Source organism: Quercus suber, unplaced genomic scaffold, assembly GCF_002906115.3.
Source record: "Quercus suber isolate HL8 unplaced genomic scaffold, Cork oak 2.0 scaffold_5, whole genome shotgun sequence".
Classification (NCBI taxonomy): Eukaryota; Viridiplantae; Streptophyta; class Magnoliopsida; order Fagales; family Fagaceae; genus Quercus; species Quercus suber.
In genome coordinates, this window is record NW_027069471.1 from 1,018,408 (window position 1) to 1,041,144 (window position 22,737).

General features: G+C 36.8%; 2 protein-coding genes across 2 annotated transcripts; both read right to left on the reverse strand.

Annotated features, from left to right (window-relative positions):
- Nucleotides 1–648: 648 nt before the first annotated feature.
- On the reverse strand, nucleotides 649–22,477 carry LOC111996044 (B3 domain-containing protein At5g42700). The gene is made up of 7 exons (XM_065772782.1): nucleotides 22,427–22,477; nucleotides 21,701–21,778; nucleotides 3,712–3,743; nucleotides 3,448–3,613; nucleotides 2,511–2,717; nucleotides 2,054–2,143; nucleotides 649–875 (listed from the first exon to the last, which is right to left on the reverse strand). Exons 1-6 carry the CDS (start codon nucleotides 22,475–22,477, stop codon nucleotides 2,102–2,104), a joined length of 576 nt encoding a protein of 191 aa, XP_065628854.1. The 3' UTR covers nucleotides 649–875; nucleotides 2,054–2,101.
- On the reverse strand, nucleotides 6,874–10,352 carry LOC136061049 (B3 domain-containing protein At5g42700-like). The gene is made up of 7 exons (XM_065772642.1): nucleotides 10,147–10,352; nucleotides 9,946–10,041; nucleotides 9,719–9,750; nucleotides 9,473–9,638; nucleotides 8,570–8,776; nucleotides 8,115–8,178; nucleotides 6,874–7,100 (listed from the first exon to the last, which is right to left on the reverse strand). Exons 1-6 carry the CDS (start codon nucleotides 10,273–10,275, stop codon nucleotides 8,125–8,127), a joined length of 684 nt encoding a protein of 227 aa, XP_065628714.1. The 5' UTR covers nucleotides 10,276–10,352; the 3' UTR covers nucleotides 6,874–7,100; nucleotides 8,115–8,124.
- Nucleotides 22,478–22,737: the final 260 nt, after the last annotated feature.

Sequence of the window (22,737 nt, forward strand, 5' to 3'; positions counted from 1 at the left end):
AAAATGGAATTCCTTTTCACCCTTGACTCACGGTCAACTGAAAAGGATTTCCGGAAAATTAATTTTTCATGTGCAACCAAACACCCGAAATTACAGAAAAGCATTTTCGAAAATGGTTTTCACCCAAAACAAATGCAACCTTAGGAAATAACTAAATTAATTAATTATTTTATTTTATTTAAGCTATTTTTTAAAATAAATATTAATCAAACAATAAGATTTTTTAAATAATGCATATTATGAATGTTTTCATTTAAATTTTTAATAATAAAAAGGGCTTTTAAATGATATTGTTTACTAACTATAAAATTTACAAAGTGCCATGATTGGTTAGTTTCACATCCACAACATAATAAACAAATTTTCAATTATTTTTTTAGTGATTAAGATTTCAATTAGGGATTAAGCCTGATTTGTGATATATTTTTGGATTATTGCAAGTTTCTGCAACTTGATATAAATTCCACAACTGCTAAATTGACATGTTATGATTGGCCTCTCGTGTGAAATGGTGTAACTAATGTTGTATCAATAGGTGTTTAGCATTTTGCATTCATATTTATTCCCACCGGACATTCCAAACAGCATGCAATTAGCTGTCTCTATTGCAGAGAATGAAATTTTAAAACAACGTTAAAGAATGAGGAATAAAACAAAAGACTAGCTCATCAATTGACCATTAGATAGCTCATTGTCTCCAACAAATCCATATTAACAGGAGAATAAACATTTGAAAAACTACCATGATTAGAGCTAAAACTAAACAGCTTTAGTGGAGCAAGTTACACGTAGTGTTTCTATAGACAACATGAGTATGGAGGTCCACAAAAAACTCGTGACAAAATGGAAAACAGAACTTGTCAAGGCCCTTTCACCTGCAACCAACAACAAGAGTTTGAAATATTTCAATTGAACAGAATAAATAAATTCAAGTGGAAGGTTCAAGAGTATAAGCTCAAAACGATCCTAAAAATTAGGAATAATGTCATACTTATCTACCACATTTTAGAGGCACACAAGAAAATAAGAAGTAGTTGATCCACAATATTTTCACAACAAATCATAAATGGTAAATTGTTATTGGTTCTAATTTGAATTAACAACTTAAATTACTTTTTTGTCCACCCATAATAACAAATAACAAAACAACTTGTCACTTAGGATTTGTTATGAAAATTTGTGAACAAAGCATTTCTCCAAGAAAATAGGTCTTTTAATTTTAGTTCTCCACTAGACATATATATTATATCACTTGTGGAGAGAGTAGTACTAACATGAATTGCAATCAAAAAGTTTAATACAGTTGGTGGGGGAAGGTTGTATATTGATATATATATATATATGTGTGTGTCTCTTTAAAAAAAATATTAAACACAAGTGGATATGGCATACTGCGTGGGATCATGCCCAAGCCCTTGTGTGGGAACACTGCTATTGCATGCATATGCAAGCAAAAATGTGTCATTTATCAGTAGCCACATTTCATGACATATGAAGTTACATGATGGCCTTACAATTGCCCTATTCGTACATACAGTGCCTGTAAACTTCTGTATAGGTTTTAATAGATGTTTCCATGAGTAACAAAAAGGAATATCAAAGAACTATAAGGATAAGGAAAGTGCCTTTCATATAAACTTCTATGTAAAAAAATTTAGGTTACTCCCTCCTTTTGATCTGATACTAAGAGAGTCAAGATAAGTCCTGTGGTTCAACGGTTAAAAAACAGGTTATAGCTGCCAAACACAAATGCCGGTGGAAATGGCAATTGGTTAGTTTGGAAGGAATCAAATGTCTGGTTCATGAATAAGTACAAAGACAACTAAAATCCAGTGATTTACAGCATCATCAAAAACTACGAAAAGACCTTTCTTGGTCCCATTGGACACAAGGTCTGAACTCCGAACCATTAGGTCTAACATTGTGCAATTGCAATTTAGCCAACATCCAAAATAGATGTCGTCATTATTTCATTTCAAGTACACAAAATTCTAATATATTTATGGATTATACTAAAACTCAGAGCTAGAGCTATCATTTCAAAAACAGTTACCTGTATTAATTCAATTGGCTCCATCATCCAAGCAAGTAAGACTTAAAGCTAATTACCCTCTTCAGAACCTTTCACCCTGATGATGTACACCTAAAAGGAAAATAGAAGTACATTTAGTACATATACACACAAGAAGCCATAAAATGTAAAAATTTAGTAGCAAAAAGGAAAAGCCCTACAAGTTATTGACAAGGGATAACTTGCATAGGTTACAGATTCACATTAGTTTGCATGGTAGCTGAAAGGAAAGTGATAGTATTATATATAATAATAATCTATGATCGCGCACTCATGCCGCATGCCCATCAAGAGTATTTGGAAGACAATAAACCAATGTTAGCACAGCCTAATTCAAACTTGAAACTTCACAACAACAACAACAAGAAGTTGATGATTGAGAGGAATAACAAGAAGAACAAGGTGCTTAGTTAAATTCCATTGATAAATGATCGATCACCTTAAATGTCGTTGGCCAGATTAATTGAAATACTACTGCATCCCCAACTACCAGATGATGAGCAACAGCGAACCCTTTCCATCCACCAGTCAGTCCTATTTTATGAACCAAGTATATTGTTGGATACTCATCACCATCCTCATCTATCAAAGTCATAACAGCATTACGCTTTGGAAGGTTCCGAAAGCAGAATTGGATTGGAAGACCCTGTTACCAAATTTAACCAGAATCATTATGACTGTTACTCCAAATTACTCCAAAGGTAAATCAGCTTCAATCCATTATAGGTATAAGGATGACATATTTATCATTTTAAATATATATGTTTCAAGTCTTCAACGTTCTCAGAACAGATGGTGACTAGTCCATCTTCATTACTGAAACATGCAGGTGCCCCCAAACCAAGTGAGAGTAATCTGCCACATTATTCAACTATAATGCAACCCCAGTCAACTTTCTCCCTCTAGTCCCCATTTAGTGAATTTCTACTCTGGCAGAACTAGTTATACAATTATATTTTGCTTTGGAAAAGCAAATGCAATCAGTTTTTAAGTTATTCATGGATCAGCTATGCGATTATACTTCCAGGCTAAATGATATAATTTCATCCTTTCTAAGCCACTGTAAATTAAAACACAACAAAAACCAAGCCTTTAGTTCCAAAATTTTGGGGAACTATAAATCCTCAACATAATAATCATGGTTGGCCACATTATATTCTTTTCCGTCATTCTATTTTATCTCATACCCGTTGTTACCTCTTTAATTGACATGTTGTTCTTTACAACTTCTGTTAATGTTGTTTGTATACTAATAAACTCATCAATACATGTCAGAGAAAAAGAAAAGCCTGAGTCCCAACATCTTAGTTAGATAACACACCAATGTACTTTGAGAAGTTGTTAAATAAGTTAAGCAGAAAAACCAATTCTAATACCAGCCAGAATCCACCAGTGACATGGGGTCGCAGCATTGACTTTGTAAATGTTGGATAAACAGGTTCTAGACCCATTTCTAATTTTTCCACTTTCTCTTGAGCTTCTGCTCGGGCTTCAGGCGAGGCATTTACCCGGTTGGACAACTCTCTTTGCCTACCAAAAATCCTACACACCCCCACAAAAAAATTAAAACCATACATCTAAAAAATTATACGAAATAGATCATTCTATTTGCTAACGGTTAACATTTGAATCAAATATACCTTCTGGGTATTGCCACGCTGTCCACAGCAACCTGTCAGCAACAGCAATAGCATGACGTTGTAACAGAAAATCTTAATATAAATGAATGCCAAAATATATCGCTGGTCCTAAACTTTAGAACATGAGCGGTTTTGGTCACTGAAGTTTAAAGTGACAGCTTTTAGTCTAAAAAAACACTAAAAGTGATTGATCTTTAGTACTTTGAAAATTTTAGTTGGGACTAAAAGAGATCACTTTTTTTTTTATATATATATAATAGGGACTAAAATTGATCACTTTAAACTTTAAGGACTAAAATGGTTGGACTAGTATTTGAGGAAATGAACAAAACGATTGATTCACTCGCTTTTGGCAAAGTGAGTGGACCTCCTGACCACGACCAACTGCTTCTGCACCACACGGGGTTTGGCCTGCTTCGTCTATGTGAATGTGGGCATCAAAAAGAGTAAATGATTATGGAATAGAAACACAGAAATATTTTAGTATTAACAAAAACAGAGAGAGAGAGAGAGAGAGAGATTGAGGGCTTCCATTCTCTTCTTATTCACTTCCACTCTGTTGCCACGGCTTTCCTCGTATGATTGCTTCGCCACCAACATTTTCGTTTCTTTCTCTCTCTTTTTGTGCTTTTCTCTGTGTGTGTGAGTGTGTGAGGGAGAGATGGGTTTGGGGTTAAATAGTTTAAATTGAAGAGCCATAGACGCTGGGTTCCCACGAATCCCACTTCAAATTTTGAATGATGAATGCGTCATCATCAATATCCACAACTAGAATCTGACCGTACAAGTTTAAATTCTTAGGTAAAACTTACATTTTTCTTTTTCTTTTTTTTACATATAAAAATTATGCTTGCGTTTAGATAACTTTTATTTTTTGCTATTTTTTCTTTTACTATTCAACATTTTAACTTATTTTTGCTATTGTAGAGACTCAAATTGGATTGACCCTGAGTGATGGGTTTACAGCCCAATAAGCCCAAACAATAAATTTTTAGAGTATGGGTCCAAGAACTATTATTGTTTTTCCGAAAGGGTTCTACTCATCAATCAATGAGGGATACTTTCGGTTTGCTCTATGAGGATTATTATCCTCGGCTCTCTTTCAACTGGTCTCTCTCTTTTTTTTTCTTTTTTCTTTTTTTCTTCTTTTTTCTGCCTCTCCCCCTTCTCTTTGTTTTCTTCATTCTTATGTTATATACTCTGTTCTCCTCCTGTTTCCATCGTACACGTGTAGTTCTTATCCTGGGAACTCCTTTCTGTCCCATCCAGTACCTACCGGAACCTTCAGCTTAGTGGCCATAAAGCTGCTTAGTTACTGTTCAGGTATCACCTCCACATTAATGCGGCCAAACTGTTAGCTAGAAAGCATTTAATGTGGAGGTGATGGCCTCAAAAAGATATTTGCTAGCTTCCCCGACGCCTCCTAAGCTATATCCGATTTCCAGTTCAGATACAACTTGGTGGGGTCTTTCCGCTAGCACGAAAGTTACCTTGACCTCGGACTTTGTTGTCCTCGGACGTATGTCATGCCGTGGTATATAATATCTACTCGTTTCTTCCATACCACCCATATGATAAGAATAAAACTTTTTAGGCTGTCCTCGGATTACTACATGTTCTCGGATTGGGCTTTTGGGCCCTGAGCGCATTTCTGAGGATTACTATACCTTTTTTACCTAACAGGCCCCACAATAGCCCTTCAAAATCTCGTTTTTTGCCACCTCGGAAAAAAGGAGATTTTGATATCCAACCCCCATTTACTTCGTAGGTTTCCCCCGATTTCAGAATGTCTTTTTGTTTGCCCAAGGCACGCTCCTGACGCTTTGGCGTCATGGGCACGCCATTATTAAATGGTAACTGCTCTGCTGTCCCACACGTTCAACGACCTGATGTAAATCTAACGGTGGGGGATTCTTTGCATTTATGGGCGGGGTTTTTCCCGCCCCTACTTTCTGTGCTCTTGTAAAGTGTCTTTCAAATCAAATCTTTCTTCAGTTACGAATCGCTCTCTCTCTCAATACGTATTCATTGAATCTGTCTTTCTCTCATTACTCCACGCTCTCATAAATACCAGGAGTCCGTCCGAGGAGATTATTTTCCATATTTGTAAGTTTCCTTAACCCTCCCTAGTTTTCCATCTTCTGTATCAATTCGTTCTCTGCTATTGTTAGAAAATGGGTAGATTTAAGCATCCAGTTGATTCCGAGGAGCAAATGGAATCATTTAGGATTAAGTATAGGATTCGCTCAACAGTGGGTATGAGGTACGCTTCCTCCCAAACCTGGTCGCATGACAGAAAAACGGGGGAGGTAGTCATTCCCATGGTAGCCTTTGTCGAGGGAGGGATGACTATCCCAATGGGTAATTTGACGAGAAATTTCCTTAGGTTTTTCACGTTATCCCCCACGCAGTGCGCCTCGAATATGTTCAGGGTGCTTGGGAGTATAGAGGCTTTAAACGCCTCATACAACTTAGGTTTGACGCATCACGATGTAAATTGGGTATATAACCTCAATCGTTTGGGGGATCAGGGATATTACAATATATATATATATATATATTTTTTTTTTTTTTATGTTAGATATTTTTTTTATGTTTTGGATTTGTAATTCATTTCATGCTTTGCTTTAGACTTGTTTACATTATGGTTTTGATAATTGAAACTTGAAATTAGTAGGCATGACTAGAATTGCTTTGAGTATGGGTAAATCCTTTTTGCTTTGTACCTGGTGTTTCACATAAACTCTTTACTTCATATTCTTGATCTAAAGTGAGGATTGAAGAGCATTAGATTTTGATAGTTAAAACATTTAAGTTGCTTGCCACTCTACCTTATTCAAAGTATTTGACTTCATTACATGTTTGATGTATACTTGAGAATTTGAGATAGTGATATTACTGATACATTTTGAATTGTATGGTGATATATATGTTGAATTTTTTATATAGCAGGTGAATTTTTATACACCGCACCGCAAAATGTGGGGCTAAAAATGGCCTAAAACCACATCGCACCGCACCGCGAACACCCCTAATTGTACCAATAGGTGTTTAGCATTTTGCTTTCATATTTTATTCCCACCAGACATTCCAAACATCATGCAATTAGCTGTCTCCACTACAGAGAATGAAATTTTAAAACAAAGTTAAAGAATGAGAGGATAGAACAAAGGACTAGTTCATCAATTGATCATTAGATAGCTCATTGTCTCCTACAAACCCATTTTAACAGGAGAATAAACATTAGAAAAACTACCTTGATTAGAGCTAAAACTAAACAGCTTTAGTGGAGCAAGTTACATCTAGTGTTTCTATAGACAACATGAGTATGGAGGTCCGCAAAAAACTCATGACAAAGTGGAAAACAGAACATGCCAAGACCCTTTTACCTGCAACCAACAGAAGTTTGATAAATATTTCAATTGAACAGAATAAATTAATATGATTAGAGGCACACAAGAAAATAGGCCTTTTAATTTTATTTCCTCTTTAGACTAGACATATATTTATATCACTTGTGGAGCGAGTATTAACATGAATTGTAATCAAAAAGTTTAATACAGTTGGTGGGAAAAGGTTGCATATTGATATATATGTCAGTCGAGCCAACAAAATTTGAATAGTCTCTTTAAAGAACATTGAACACAAGTGGATATGGCATACTGCCCATGTCCTTGTGTGGGGACACTGCTATTGCATGCATATGCAAATAGATGTGTCATATATCAGCAACCACATTTCTACATCTGATGTTGCAATCATATGAGATCATGTCATATGAAGTTACACAATGGCTTTATAATTCCCAATCCATACATACAGTGCCTATAACAATCTTTTTCCTCCATTCACTTAAGACAAGACAAAAGAAAACCAAAACTTTTGCATAGGTTTTAATATCAGAGAACTATAAGGATTAAGGAAAGTGCCTTTCATATAAACTTTTATGTAAAAAAATTTAGGCTACTCCCTCCCTTTGATCTGATACTAAGAGAATCAAGATATGTAGTTTAATGGTTAAAAAACAGGTTAAAGCAGCCAAACTCAAATGCCAGTGGAAATGGCAATTGGTTTGGAAGTTCTCACGTGTCTGGTTCGTGAATAAGTACGAAGACAACTAAAATCCATTGAGTTACAGCATCATAAAAAAAAATGAATAGACCTTTCTTGGTCCCATTGGACACAAGGTATGAACTCCAAGCCATAAGGTCTAACATTGTGCAATTACAATTTAGCCAACATCCAAAATAGATGTTGTCATTATTTCATTGCAAGTATTATAGCTAATGACGAGAAAGCAGACGTATACAAAATTCTAACATATTTATGGATTATACTAAAACTCAGGGGACCAACAATGAGTATAATCCAATATCTAGAGCTATCATTTCAAAAAAGGTTACCTGTATTAATTCAATTGGCTCCATTATTTCCCTCCTCAGAACCATTCACCCTGATGATGTACACCTAGAAAGAAAATAGAAGTACATTTAGTACATTTACATATAAGAAGACATAAAATGTAAAAATTCCCCTCGATGACAGGGACTAGCAGAAGGGAAAAGCCCACGAGTTTATTGAAAAGGGATAACTTACATAAGTTAAAGATACAAATTAGTTTGTATAAAAGAAAAAGGAAAGTGATGGTATCATACATAACAATCTATAATAGCATGCATATATATATATATATGCGCATGCACCATGCCCATCAAGAGAATTTGGAAGACCATAAAAAAATGTTAGCATAGCCTAATTCGAACATGAAACTTCACAACAACAATAATTTGATGATTGAGAGGAATAACAAGAAGAAAAAGGTGCTTAGTTAAATGCCGTAGATAAAATGATCAATCACCTTAAATGTTGTTCGCCCAATTAATTGAAATACTACTGCATCCCCATGTACCAAATGATGAGCAACAGCAAACCCTTTCCATCCACCACTCAGTCCTCTTTTACGGGCTAGATATATTGTTGGATACTCATCACCATCCTCATCTATCAAAGTCATAACATCATCACGACTTGGAAGGTTCAGCTTGCAGAAATCGACTGGAAGACCCTGTTATCAAATTTTACCAGAATCATTATGACTGTTACCCCAAATTACAGGTATAGTATGGATCAAGGATGACATATTTATCATTATATATATATAGTTCCAAGTCTTCTACGTTCTCAGAACAGATGGTAACTAGTCCATCTTCATTACTGAAACAGGCAGGTGCCCCCAATCCAAGTGAGGGCAATCTGCCACATTATTCAAATCTAACGTAACCATATGTCAACTTTCACCCTCTAGTCCCTATTTAGTGGATTTCTACTCTGGCAGAACTATTTACACAATTAAATTTTTCTTTGGACAAGAAAATGCAATCAAATTTTAAGTTATTCATGGATCAGGTATGTGATTTTACTTATACAGGCTGAATCACATAACTTAGTGCTTTCCAAGCCACTGTAAATTAATACAGAACAACAACCAAGCCTTTAGTTCCAAAATTTTGGGAAACTATAATCCTCAATAGAATAATCATGGTAGCCACATATATTCTTTTCAGCCATTCTATTTTATCCGAAGTCACTCGTAAGACATGTTATTTTTACTTCTTCCACTAATGTTATTTATATACTAATAACCCATCAATACATATCAGAGAAAAAGAAAGGCCTGAGTTCTAACATCTTAGTTAGATAACACACTTATGTCCTTTGAGAAGTTGTTAAATAAGTTTAGCAGAAAAACCAATTCTCTTACCAGCCAAAATCCACCAGCGACATGGGATGGCTGCATTGACCTTGTCAATATTGGATAACCAGGTGGTAGACCCAATACTAATTTTTCCGCTTTCTCATCAGCTTCTGCTATGGCTTCAGGCGAGGCAAGTACCAGGTTTGACAAATTCCTTTGCCTACCTAAAATCCTACACATCCCCCATAAAAAAAAATTATATGAAATAGATCATTCTATTTGCTAACACATTAACATTTGAATCAAAAATACCTTCTGGGTATTGCCACGCGGTCCACAGCAACCTGTTAGCAATAATAGCATAATGTTGTAACATAAAATCTTGACATAAATGAAAGGCCAAAATATAATGTTGGTCCTAAACTTTAGAACATAAGCGGTTTTAGTCCCTGAAGTTTAAAGCGATCACTTTTAAGGACTAAAATGGTTCATTAGGGACTAGTGTTTGAGGAAATGAACAAAACGATTCACAGACTCACTTCTTTGTAAATAGGTGCAGGCTTGTTGGCAAAGCGAGTGGACCTCCTAACCACGACCAATTGCTTCTCCACCACACGGGGTTTGGCCTGCTTCGTCTATGTGAATGTGGGCATCAAAAAGACTAATGAGTACGGAATAGAAACACATAAAAATAACAGATTTTAGTGAGGAAAAAAAAAAACAGAGAGAGAGAGAGATACAGGAGAGGGTTTGGGAGAAGTTTTGAGAGCTTGAGAAAGCAGAGGGAGATTGAGGGCTTCCATTCTTTTCTTATTCTCTTCCACTCTCTTGCGACGGCTATCCTCGTATGATTGCTTCGCCACCACCATTTTCGTTTCTTTCTTTCTCTTTTTCTGCTTTTTTCTGTGTGTGTGTGTGTGTGTGAGAGAGAGGGAGAGAGAGAGAGAGAGAGATGGGCTTTGGCTTAAATAGTTAAATTGAAGAACCCTAGTCTAAAGGACCGTTGGGTTCCCACTTCAAATTTTGAATGATGAAGAACGCGTCTCCATCGGTACGGAAGCTAGCTACCTCACATTCACAGTTAGACTAGAATCTGACTGTACAAGTTTAAATTCTTAAGGTAAAACTTATATTTTTCTTTTTCTTTTTTAACTAAAAAAATGAAATATAAAAACTATGAAGAATTACTTGGAGAAAAAAAATAATGGCGTAAATGCTCTTTTCGTTTCTATATTTTGAGTTATTTCTATTTTGGTTCCTAAATTTTTATTTTACCACTCTTAGTCCCTAATTCAATTAACGCTTGTTATTTTAATCCTTTCCGTCAGCCAACAGACAGAAATGGCTAATGTGGCTAAAGGACTTATTAAAATAATAATTAAAAAATCTATTTTGGCATTAAAAATGCCATGTCAGCATCTAATTTAGTTTTAATTAAATAAAAAAATTAAAAACAAAAAATTACAGATCTAACAACATAAGAACTTGTTCTTTAATGTTCTTCTTAAATAAAAAAAAAATAAAAATAAAAATAAAAAACCCAGCAACAACATCAAACCCAGAATGAAAGAGCAAACCCGACACTTTCCTTTATTTGAAATCCAAATAAAAAACATTTTGGTCATTGCTCATCCACTAGATTCAAATTACTAAAGCTCTCTCTCGTCTAAAATGATGCTATCTTTCATCTAAAGCTCTCTCTGTCTCTTAAATCAAAATCTCTATCTCTATCTCTCTTTCGGCTTTCTCTTTGGATCTGGGTTTAGAGAAAGAGATGGCTTCTTCGCCTCTCACGCACAAAGTGAATCCGATACAATCGACAAAAACCCCTCAGTCCTCACCGTGTTCAAGGACCGCCATCGCGAGCTTCACACCACTCGGTCTCCTCAGTTTCTCGACCTCAGGAACCAGCGCGGTCTCTAGTCCGATTCCAATTACGGCTCCGATGTCATTATCGGTCTTCTCGATACCGTAATCTGGCCAAAGCGACGTAGCTTTTTCGACACCACTCGGTCTTCTCGATCCAGTTTCCTCTCGTTGGAAGGGAGCTTGTTGGTGGGTGCTGGGTTTGACTGGCTTCATTGGTTGGGATTGCAAGGTTTGTTGTTGTTGTCGGTCTGATCGATGATCGTTTTAGGCATTTGGGGTTTGGGGTTTGTTGGAGATTTGGTTTTGGCATTTGCTGGGAATTTCGCATTTTAAAAATTCTTTTTGTTTTTTAAGTTATTAACTTGTGGTGGTATTCGAAATTTCTTTGATTATGGTTTGGTTTGGGAGTGGATGAGTTAAGTGCTTTGCTGGGTTTCTATTCTTTGGATGGTTTGGTTTGGGTGTGGTTTCATGTGGGTTTTCTTGTGTTTGCACTTGTTCATGCTCTTTGATTTGGTGATGTTCATGTTCTTTGATGTTCATGCTCTTTGATTATGGGTTTGCTCTTTGATTCTGGGTTTGATGTCGTTGCTGGGTTTATTTCTTGATTTAAGGAGAACATTGAAGAACAAGTTGTTATGTTCTTAGATCTGTAATTTTTTGTTTTTAATTTTGTTACTTAATTAAAATTAAATTAGATGCTGAATGCCAAAATAAAATTTTAATTATTATTTTAATAAGTCTGTTAGCCACATCAGCCATTTTCGTTCGTTGGCTGACGGAAAGGACTAAAATAATAAGCGTTAATTGGATTAGGAACTAAAAGTGGTAATATAGAAATGTAGAGACCAAAATAGAAATGACCCCAAAATGTAGGGACAAAAAGAGCATTTACACCAAAAATAAATAAATAGACGCATGATGGAGATTTTTTTTCCCCTGCCTTTCCAAAGCTCTTGATTCAAGGTCTTACCATATTGATATATACGAGTATATTTTTATCAATATTCAATAATTACATTGGAGGAAAATTTGAATCCCGATTTCTTTAATAAAATAGAGCAATTTGTGCCACTAAATTAAAGATATATATCCAATTCATCTTATCTCTTCTTTACAAGATTTTAAATTATGGCCTACAAACCAAAAAAATCAAATTTATGGTGCTCTTCCAACTTTTCCAATAATCTATATATATATATATATATATATATAAAATAATTGTAAGGACACAATTTGGGTCCCTAGTCCAAAGAATGGATGAACTTAAGCCTAAAGAGCCCAATACAATGAATTTGTAGAAAGTGGGATGGAAATTTGGGCTTTAATGAGTTAGACAATGTAGCGGGCCTTTTTGTTGTATAGGGCTGGGCTATCTCCTGCGATACTAGGCCTAAATGTTCTAAGTAAGGGAGTTGAGGCCAATCCAGCTGCAACTCAACTGGTCCGGCTTGTGCGTAAATTATGTCTTGTCTGCCAGGAACATGCTTACGGCAGGCAAAGCTATTCTGGATGAGTTATGGTAGGCAGACATGATAATAAAACAGAAAGAGTATACTTCGGCTTCTCAATTAAAGTAAACAATTAATCCTTAATTAAAAGAGATAATCAATAATGATAATTACTTTTATAAAGAAAGCAAGTTAATAAGTGGTCAACACATGGGTCAATCTAGAGGTGAATGAAATCAAAGCAAATCCAATCCACAAGACCAAGACCAGAGAGGGAAGAACGCTTCTTCTTAACGCAATCAACCTCCCGTGAAAAATCCTACCGTGGAAGTTAATTACTTTGAGGGAAGCGAATCTGAATGGTTGGTGCCCGGAGGAAAACCCCCTTTTGCTTTTGGCAGAGAGCAGGATTTTGAGAGGGAGAGAGGGAATCAACCTATTGGTGCGTGCCTGCCGATCTAACTCTCTATTTTTTTCCTTTCTTCTTTCTTTGTTTTTTAGTTTTCCTCTTTTCTTTTCTTTCTTTTCTTTTACACTTGTTTTCTATTTCATGTTTCCTCAGAGATGATTCTTACTTTGATTCTTTTGTCCTCATTTCTTTTTGGGCACGACAAGGGTCTCCTTTTATAGTGCATGCTGCGACCATATTTTATTGTTTTAACCCTTAACCACCTTTGTTTAGTCTGGGTGTACTTGTCGACTACCACTGGTCCGTCTATGTGCCACTCTCCCTTTCCAAACAAAGGAAAGCTATTTTATTTATTAGTCTGCCGTAGCACCCTTTCTTACCATGGTGTGGGTGCTCTTTCTCTCTATCCCTCGTGGCATGCACCTAGTGGTTCCAACTCAACCTTGCTTCTTTTGGGTGGTATGTCATCCCAGCAAGACATACCCCCCAAAAGAGCTTGAGCAGGAGCCGCAGAATAGGTTTTTCCCTCTCCCACCGCTAAACCATGCCCTCTTACCTCTGACCCATAACCCCACCATGTCCCATATTGGCTGGGTACAGGCTGGTGGTGCCTAGGCCTTGCGTATGTCTTCCTTTCATATATGTCCAAAATATGTTTACTGCTCATACGTTCTCCATGGTCTAGAAGTTTGCCTGCATAGTCTACCATCCTTCCTTGACCTTTTATGTGAGTTACTTTATGGTTTCCCACTCCCCTTAGGGGCTGGGCTTTGCCTTCTTTTAGTCCACTCCTTTGATTGCTATCATTTTCTGTCATATCACTCTGTCATTCCTACTGTGATATTTATTTGATCCAATCCTGCTGGACCTCTTTGAACCTGCTGTTTATTCTTTCCCCAATGACTCAGTATAGCCATTAGTTTTTTCATCACATTACTTGTGGGCTCTTGTGTCCCATTTTTTCTCTTGGGCATCTTTGACCCATTTCTTAACTCTGTGTTCTCATGGGCTTTTACTAACTTCATTGGGCTTCCCCGGCCCAATTACCTTGTCCTCATCTTTGGGGTTCATGGGCTTGCCATCAATCCCTTATTTTCTTTGCTTGCATTACTTCGGGCCTGTCGTGACCCATTTTTACTTTTCTACATCATATACTGTCCATGGGTTTGCTATCTCTCTTTCTGAGCTCTTTTAGGCCTATTTGCTTCCTCAATACCCATTTGTTTATTTTATGGACCTGTGACTCATTATTCCTGCCACTTAGGCTTAATGGTTTTTTTTTTTTTTTTTTCTATGTGTTTACCAACTCCTTTTCTGCCCGTGTTGTTGGGCTCTTTTCTCATTTAACTTCCAAAATGACCATCAACAAATAGTAATAAAAAAAAATTGTCCGACTCATGGGTTCAATCCAATCCATATGGATTAGGTTAGGTTGGGTTGAATTTTTTTTTAACTTACCATGATAGGTTGAGTCGAAAAATCTCCTCAACCCAACCCATGCACACCCTACCTATGTGGTTAGATGAGCTCTATGAAAGTTCTCTTGAAAAGCATGCCCCTGAATGTATTGTCTATTGTACTTATAATTGTTGTACATGCATCGTACTTATAATTGTTGTATTATTAAATGAGATGATTGGGAGTTAGTGCTATTCGAAGTTGTTAGTGAGTTACTAAGTTAGCTGCTTCATTCAAATCAGTTACTTGTCACAACTCATAATTGATGAATATTAACAATAAATAAGCCACGCAATTTTCCTCTTTCCTTTCCTTGAATTTCATTCCCTCATTCTCTACTATCTTGAATCAATCAAGTTACCACCCTACTGCAAATTATTCATTTCATCTATATATCTATATAATATTTTAAAATTAAAGCATAATATTTATTGTTGCTAATTTGCTATGCCACATTAGAATAGGATTTTGGTCCATTTCAATTGTAAAATCTATTAGTAAATAACTAAATGAATTAATTAAATTATTTTATTTAAGCTATTTTTTAAAATAAATATTAATCAAACAATAAGATTTTTTAAATAATGCATGTTATGAATGTTTTCATTTAAATTTTGTAAAGAGGGGGGCCTGGATTGAGATGTTGGGCAAATTCCTGCCGCACTAAGCCCAAGTTGTTTCTGGGTGAGGAGTCGGGACCGGCCCAATTGAAGCACACCTTGGCCCAGCATGTGCGCAATCTTCACCGTGTTTGCCAAAGTCTATTTAAGAGCTCACAGCAGGCAAAGTCATTGTCAACAGGTTATGGCAGGCAGACATAATATAGAAAACGTAAAGAAAATACATTTGCTATTTCTTTCGCAATAAACAAGATAAATAACTTAAAAGGCCTGACTTTTAAAGAATAACACTTAAACAAAGGATTAGAGCGGGATAAGTAAAAAAAAAAAAAAAAAGAGCAAGTCTGCCACACTAAGTATAGCCACGGGACTCTAACCACGGAAGGGAAAACTGCTCCCTCAACGCAAATAACTTCAACGGTGAAATTAATTGCTTTGAGAGGCTAGCCCTAAATGATATGTGCCCGAGTATAGGTCGTATTTCTCTCCGAGGACAAGGCTATTGAGGGAGAGAGGGGGATAACCCATTTAGGTGCATGCCTGCCATAAACGTTTTGTTTTCTCTCTGTTTCCTTTCTTAAAATTCTTTTCTCTCTGTTTTCTTTCTTAAAATTCTCTTCTCTCTGTTTTCGATCACTCCTTGCCTCCCCCTCTTTTGCACACAGCCATGGGTCTCTTATATAGGGTCTGCCGTGGCCAATTTTACTGTTCTAGCCTCCTTATGGCCCTATTCTAATATGGTAGCCTTTTGCCGACCGCTTACCGAGTCAATGGTTCTGACCACCACCATTGACCTGTGGTTCTCAGACAACGAAGGTTACTTCTTTATTTCATCCAGTGTGTCCCCTCTTTCTCTCAGTTTCTCATGGCATGCACCCAGTGGTTATTACCCACCCTTACCTCTTTTGGGTGGCATGTCATCCCAGCAGGACTGTGCCCACCGAAAGAGTCTGGGTAAGAAACACAAAATGGGTTTCCACTCCTCTCCCCACCGCCAGACCTTGCCCTCACCCATTACGTCACCCTTTCCCATAGTGGCTAGGTATAGGCTGGTGACGCCTGGGTCATACGCATGCGTTACCTTATTGATGTTTCATTCATTTGCCGAGGTCTGAGAATGGGTGCGCATATCCTGCCGTGCGCTATTTGGCCTTTTCTGGTGTGGAATGTATCTCCGGCAGGCCAACGTTCATGACTTCTCCCTTTCTTTGGAAGGTTGAGCTCTGTAGGATCAGTTGGGCTTCCCTTTAGTTTAGGTGTTTTGCTTTGTGGCTTGGCATCCCCTGCCATGCCAGATTGTTATTTCTGCTACCTATCGTAATCCTGCCAGGCCCCTTTGGGCCTGCCGTGTGCTTTCCCTCTCCGTAACCCAGTATACTTACTGAGTTCCTTCTTTCATTTCTTGCGAGCTCCAATGTCCCTTTTTTCTTGTGGGCATCCCTAGCCCATTTTAGTTCTGTTTCACCCATGGACTTTTGCTAACTCATTTTGGACTTCCTTGGCCCAATTGCTCTATATACCTCATCCTTTGGGCTCATGGGTTCTCCATTAGCCCGTTACTCTCCTTGTTTTTTTATCACGTTGGGCCTGCTGTGGCCCATTCTTTCTTTTCTTCATATTTCCCATGGGTTTGTTTCTTTTCTCTTTCCAGGCTTATTCAAGCCCGTTTGCTTCTTCTAGACCTATCTCATGGACCCGTGAACCATTCGTATGATTTTTGATTAGCTGTTTCTTTTGGTCTGCTCGTGATTCTAGGCCCTTTGTCCTGCTGAGCTTTGTTGAGAATGAGCCTCAACAAATTTTTAATGATAAAAAGGGCTTTTAAACGATACTGTTTACTAACTATAAAATTTACAGAGTTCCATGATTGGTTAGTTTCACATCCACAACATAATAAACAAATTTTCAATTATTTTTTTAGTGATTAAGATTTCAATTAGGGATTCAGCCTGATTTGTGATATATTTTTGGATTATTGCAAGTTTCTGCAACTTTATATAAACTTCACAATTGATAAATTGACATGTTATGATTGGCCTCTTGTGTGAAATGGTGTAACTAATGTTGTATCAATAGGTGTTTAGCATTTTGCGTTCATATTTATTCCCACCAGACATTCCAAACAACATGCAATTAGCAGTCTCTATTGCAGAGAATGAAATTTTAAAACAAAGTTAAAGAATGAGGAATAAAACAAAAGACTAGTTCATCAATTGACCATTAGATAGCTCATTGTCTCCAACAAATCCATATTAACAGGAGAATAAACATTTGAAAAACTACCATGATTATAGCTAAAACTAAACAGCTTTAGTGGAGCAAGTTACATGTAGTGTTTCTATAGACAACATGAGTATGGAGGTCCACAAAAAACTCATGACAAAATGGAAAACAGAACTTGTCAAGGCCCTTTCACCTACAACCAATAACAAGAATAAATAAATAAATTCAAGTGGAAGGTTCAAGAGTATAAGCTCAAAATGACACTAAAAATTAGGAATAATATCATACTTATCTACCACATTTTAGAGGCACACAAGAAAATAAGAAGTGATTGATCGACAATATTTTCACAACAAATTATAAGTGATAAGTTATTATTGGTTCTAATTTGAATCCACAACTTAAATTACTTTTTTGCCCACCCATAATAACAAATAACGACTTGTCACCTAGGATTTGTTATGAAAATTTTGTGAACAAAGCATTTCTCCAAGAAAATAGGCCTTTTAATTTTAATTCCTCTTTAGACTAGACAAATATATTTATCTCACTTGTGGAGAGAGTAGTACTAACATGAATTGCAATCAAAAAGTTTAATACAGTTGGTGGGGGAAGATTGCATATTGATATATAAATATATATATATATATATATATATATGTCAGTTGAGCGAACAGAGTTTGAATAGTCTCTTTAAAAAAAATTAAACACAAGTGGATATGGCATACTGCGTGGGATCATGCCCGTGCCCTTGTGTGGGAACACTGCTATTGCATGCATATGCAAGCAAAAATGTGTCATTTATCAGTAACCACATTTCATGTCATATGAAGTTACATGATGGCCTTATAATTGCCCTATTCGTACATACAGTGCCTGTAAACTTCTGTATAGGTTTTAATAGATGTTTCCATGAGTAACAACAAGGAATATCAGAGAACTATAAGGATAAGGAAAGTGCCTTTCATATAAACTTTTATGTAAAAAAATTTAGGTTACTCCCTCCTTTTGATCTGATACTAAGAGAGTCACGATAAGTCCTGTGGTTCAACGGTTAAAAAACAGGTTATACCTGCCAAACACAAATGCCGGTGGAAATGGCAATTGGTTGGTTTGGAAGGAATCAAATGTCTGGTTCATGAATAAGTACAAAGACAACTAAAATCCATTGATTTACAGCATCATCAAAAACAACGAAAAGACCTTTCTTGGTCCCATTGGACACAAGGTCTGAACTCCGAACCATTAGGTCTAACATTGTGCAATTGCAATTTAGCCAACATCCAAAATAGATGTCGTCATTATTTCATTTCAAGTATACAAAATTCTAATATATTTATGGATTATACTAAAACTCAGAGCTAGTAGAACTATCATTTCAAAAACAGTTACCTGTATTAATTCAATTGGCTCCATCATCCAAGCAAGTAAGGCTTAAAGCTAATTACCCTCTTCAGAACCTTTCACCCAGATGATGTACACCTAAAAAGAAAATAGAAGTACATTTAGGCTGTGTTTGTTTCGTGTAAAACGTTTTCCGGAAAATACATATTTTCCGAAAATGTTATTTTTCGGAAAAGAAAAATATTTTTAAGCGTTTGGTTGAATTATGAAAATTGTTGGGGAAAATATTTTCATGTGTTTGGATGTATTCTAAAAATGCTATTTTCTGGAAAAAATTTCACATTTTCTCAACAACACAACAAATTCCGGCAACAACACAACAATAACAACAACAACAACACCAAATTCCGGCAACAACAACACAACAACCACAACACAACAACAATCAGTTCATCAAAAAAAAAAACAAAAACAACAATCAAACTTAAAAAAAAAAAAAAACGGAGAGATCGAGGAAGACGACGATCGACGGCACGGCGCGGCGCGGCGCGATGCGACTCGCCGGTGCGAAGAGCGCTGGGTTCGAAGGATCGACGATCGACGATCGACGGCGATGGCATGGCGCAATCGAAGGCGCGACTGGATCGAAGGCGCGATCGTTGCAGTGAGGCGATGGGGACTGGGTTCGTGGGTTCGTAGTCGCCGGCGATGGTCTCTCGGCTTGGATCGGCGGTTCGTGGCCGCCGACGATGGGCGCTGGGCGCTGGGCTTGGATCGACGATGGCGCTGGGCTCTCTCTTTCTTTCTCCCTCTCCCTCTTCGTGCTCTCTGTTTTTGGGTTTTCCGGAAAATAGGATTTGAAGTGAAAATAGGAACGGAATCCATTTTCACCTCTGACCGACAGTCAACGGAAATTAATTTCCGGAAAATCGATTTTTCAGTGCAACCAAACACCCGTAAATTCAGAAAAGCATTTTCGGAAATGCTTTTCACCCAAAACAAACACAGCCTTAGTACATATACACACAAGAAGCCATAAAATGTGAAAATTTCCCTCTGTGACAGGGAGTAGCAAGAAGGAAAAGCCCTACAAGTTATTGACAAGGGATAAATTGCATAGGTTACAGATTCACATTAGTTTGCATAGTAGCTGAAAGGAAAGTGATAGTATTATATATAATAAAAATCTATGATCGCACACACATGCCGCATGCCCATCAAGAGTATTTGGAAGACAATAAACAAATGTTAGCACAGCCTAATTCAAACATGAAACTTCACAACAGCAACAACAACAACAAGAAGTTGATGATTGTGAGGAATAACAAGAAGAACAAGGTGCTTAGTTAAATTCCATTGATAAATGATCAATCACCTTAAATGTTGTTGGCTGGATTAATTGAAATACTACTGCATCCCCAACTAGCAAATGATGAGCAACAGCAAACCCTTTCCATCCACCAGTCAGTCCTATTTTATGAACCAAGTATATTGTTGGATACTCATCACCATCCTCATCTATCAAAGTCATAACAGCATTACACTTTGGAAGGTTCCGAAAGCAGAATTGGATTGGAAGACCCTGTTATCAAATTTAACCAGAATCATTATGACTGTTACTCCAAATTACTCCAAAGGTAAATCAGCCTCAATCCATTATAGGTATAAGGATGACATATTTATCATTTTAAATATATATGTTTCAAGTCTTCAACGTTCTCAGAACAGATAGTGACTAGTCCATCTTCATTACTGAAACATGCTGGTGCCCCCAAACCAAGTGAGAGTAATCTGCCACATTATTCAGCTATAATGCAACCCCAGTCAACTTTCTCCCTCTAGTCCCCATTTAGTGAATTTCTACTCTGGCAGAACTAGTTATACAATTATATTTTGCTTTGGAAAAGCAAATGCAATCAGTTTTTAAGTTATTCATGGATCAGGTATGCGATTATACTTCCAGGCTAAATGATATAATTTCATCCTTTCTAAGCCACTGTAAATTAAAACACAATAAAAAACCAAGCCTTTAGTTCCAAAATTTTGGGGAACTATAAATCCTCAACATAATAATCATGGTTGGCCACATTATATTCTTTTCCGTCATTCTATTTTATCTCATACCCGTTGTTACCTCTTTAATTGACATGTTGTTTTTTACTACTTCTGTTAATGTTATTTGTATACTAATAAACTCATCAATACATGTCAGAGAAAAAGAAAAGCCTGAGTCCCAACGTCTTAGTTAGATAACACACCAATGTACTTTGAGAAGTTGTTAAATAAGTTAAGCAGAAAAACCAATTCTAATACCAGCCAGAATCCACCAGTGACATGGGGTCGCAGCATTGACTTTGTAAATGTTGGATAAACAGGTTCTAGACCCATTTCTAATTTTTCCGCTTTCTCTTGAGCTTCTGCTCGGGCTTCAGGCGAGGCATATACCCGGTTGGACAACTCTCTTTGCCTACCAAAAATCGTACACACATCCCCACAAAAAAAATTAAAACCATACATCTAAAAAATTATACGAAATAGATCATCCTATTTGCTAACGGTTAACATTTTAATCAAATATACCTTCTAGGTATTGCCACGCTGTCCACAGCAACCTGTCAGCAACAGCAATAGCATGATGTTGTAACATAAAATCTTAATATAAATGGAAGGCCAAAATATATCGCTGGTCCTAAACTTTAGAACATGAGCTGTTTTAGTCACTGAAGTTTAAAGTGACAGCTTTTAGTCTAAAAAAACACTAAAAGTGATTGATCTTTAGAACTTCAAAAATTTTAGTCGGGACTAAAAGAGATCACTTTTTTTATAATAGGGACTAAAATTGATCGCTTTAAACTTTTAAGGACTAAAATGGTTCATTAGGGACTAGTATTTGAGGAAATGAACAAAACGATCGATTCACCCGCTTGTTGGCAAAGTGAGTGGACCTCCTGACCACGACCAATTGCTTCAGCACCACACGGGGTTTGGCCTGCTTCGTCTATGTTAATGTGGGCATCAAAAAGAGTAATAGCTTGTTTGGAAGTTTAGAGAGGGAGGAGAGTAGAGGGGAGTAGAGGGAAGGGGAGTAGTGGGGAGGAGAGTAGAGGAGAATGATTCACCTCCACCTTATTTGGATGTTTTTGAAATTAGTAAGGGGGAAAGGATTAATTAGTCCTTCCCCTTGTGTAATTTTGTTAATATAATAAGGATAAATTAGGTAATTTACTTGGTCAATAGTTTATGTACTCTACTCTCCCTCCAAATCTCTCCAATTTGGGGGAATTAAAATTGGGGGGTTAGAGGGAGTTCAAACCCCTCCAAACTCCTCCAAACCCCTCCCCCTCATCCTTTAAAAAACTTCCAAATAAAGTAATTGCATTACTCTCCCTCCCTCTACTCTACTCCCCCTCCTTTTTTAAACATCCAAACATGCCATAAATGAGTATGGAATAGAAACACATAAAAATGACAGATTTTAGTAACCAAAAAAAAAAAAAAAAAAAAAAAAAAAAAAACAGAGAGAGAGAGAGAGAGAGAGAGAGAGAGAGAGAGAGAGAGAGAGAGAAGAGGGTTTGGGAGAAGAGGAAGATTTGAGAGCTTGAGAAAGCAAAGGGAGATTGAGGGCTTCCAGTCTTCTCTTATTCACTTCCACTCTGTTGCCACGGCTTTCCTCATATGATTGCTTCGCCACCAACATTTTCATTTCTTTCTCTCTCTTTTTGTGCTTTTCTGTGTGTGTGTGTGAGTGTGTGAGGGAGAGACGGGTTTGGGGTTAAATAGTTTAAATTGAAGAACCATAGACGACGTTGGGTTCCCACGAACCCCACTTCAAATTTTGAATGATGAATGCGTCATCATCAATATTCACAGTTAGAATCTGACCATACAAGTTTAAATTCTTAGGTAAAACTTACATTTTTCTTTTTCCTTTTTTTTTTTTAATAAAAATTATGGTTG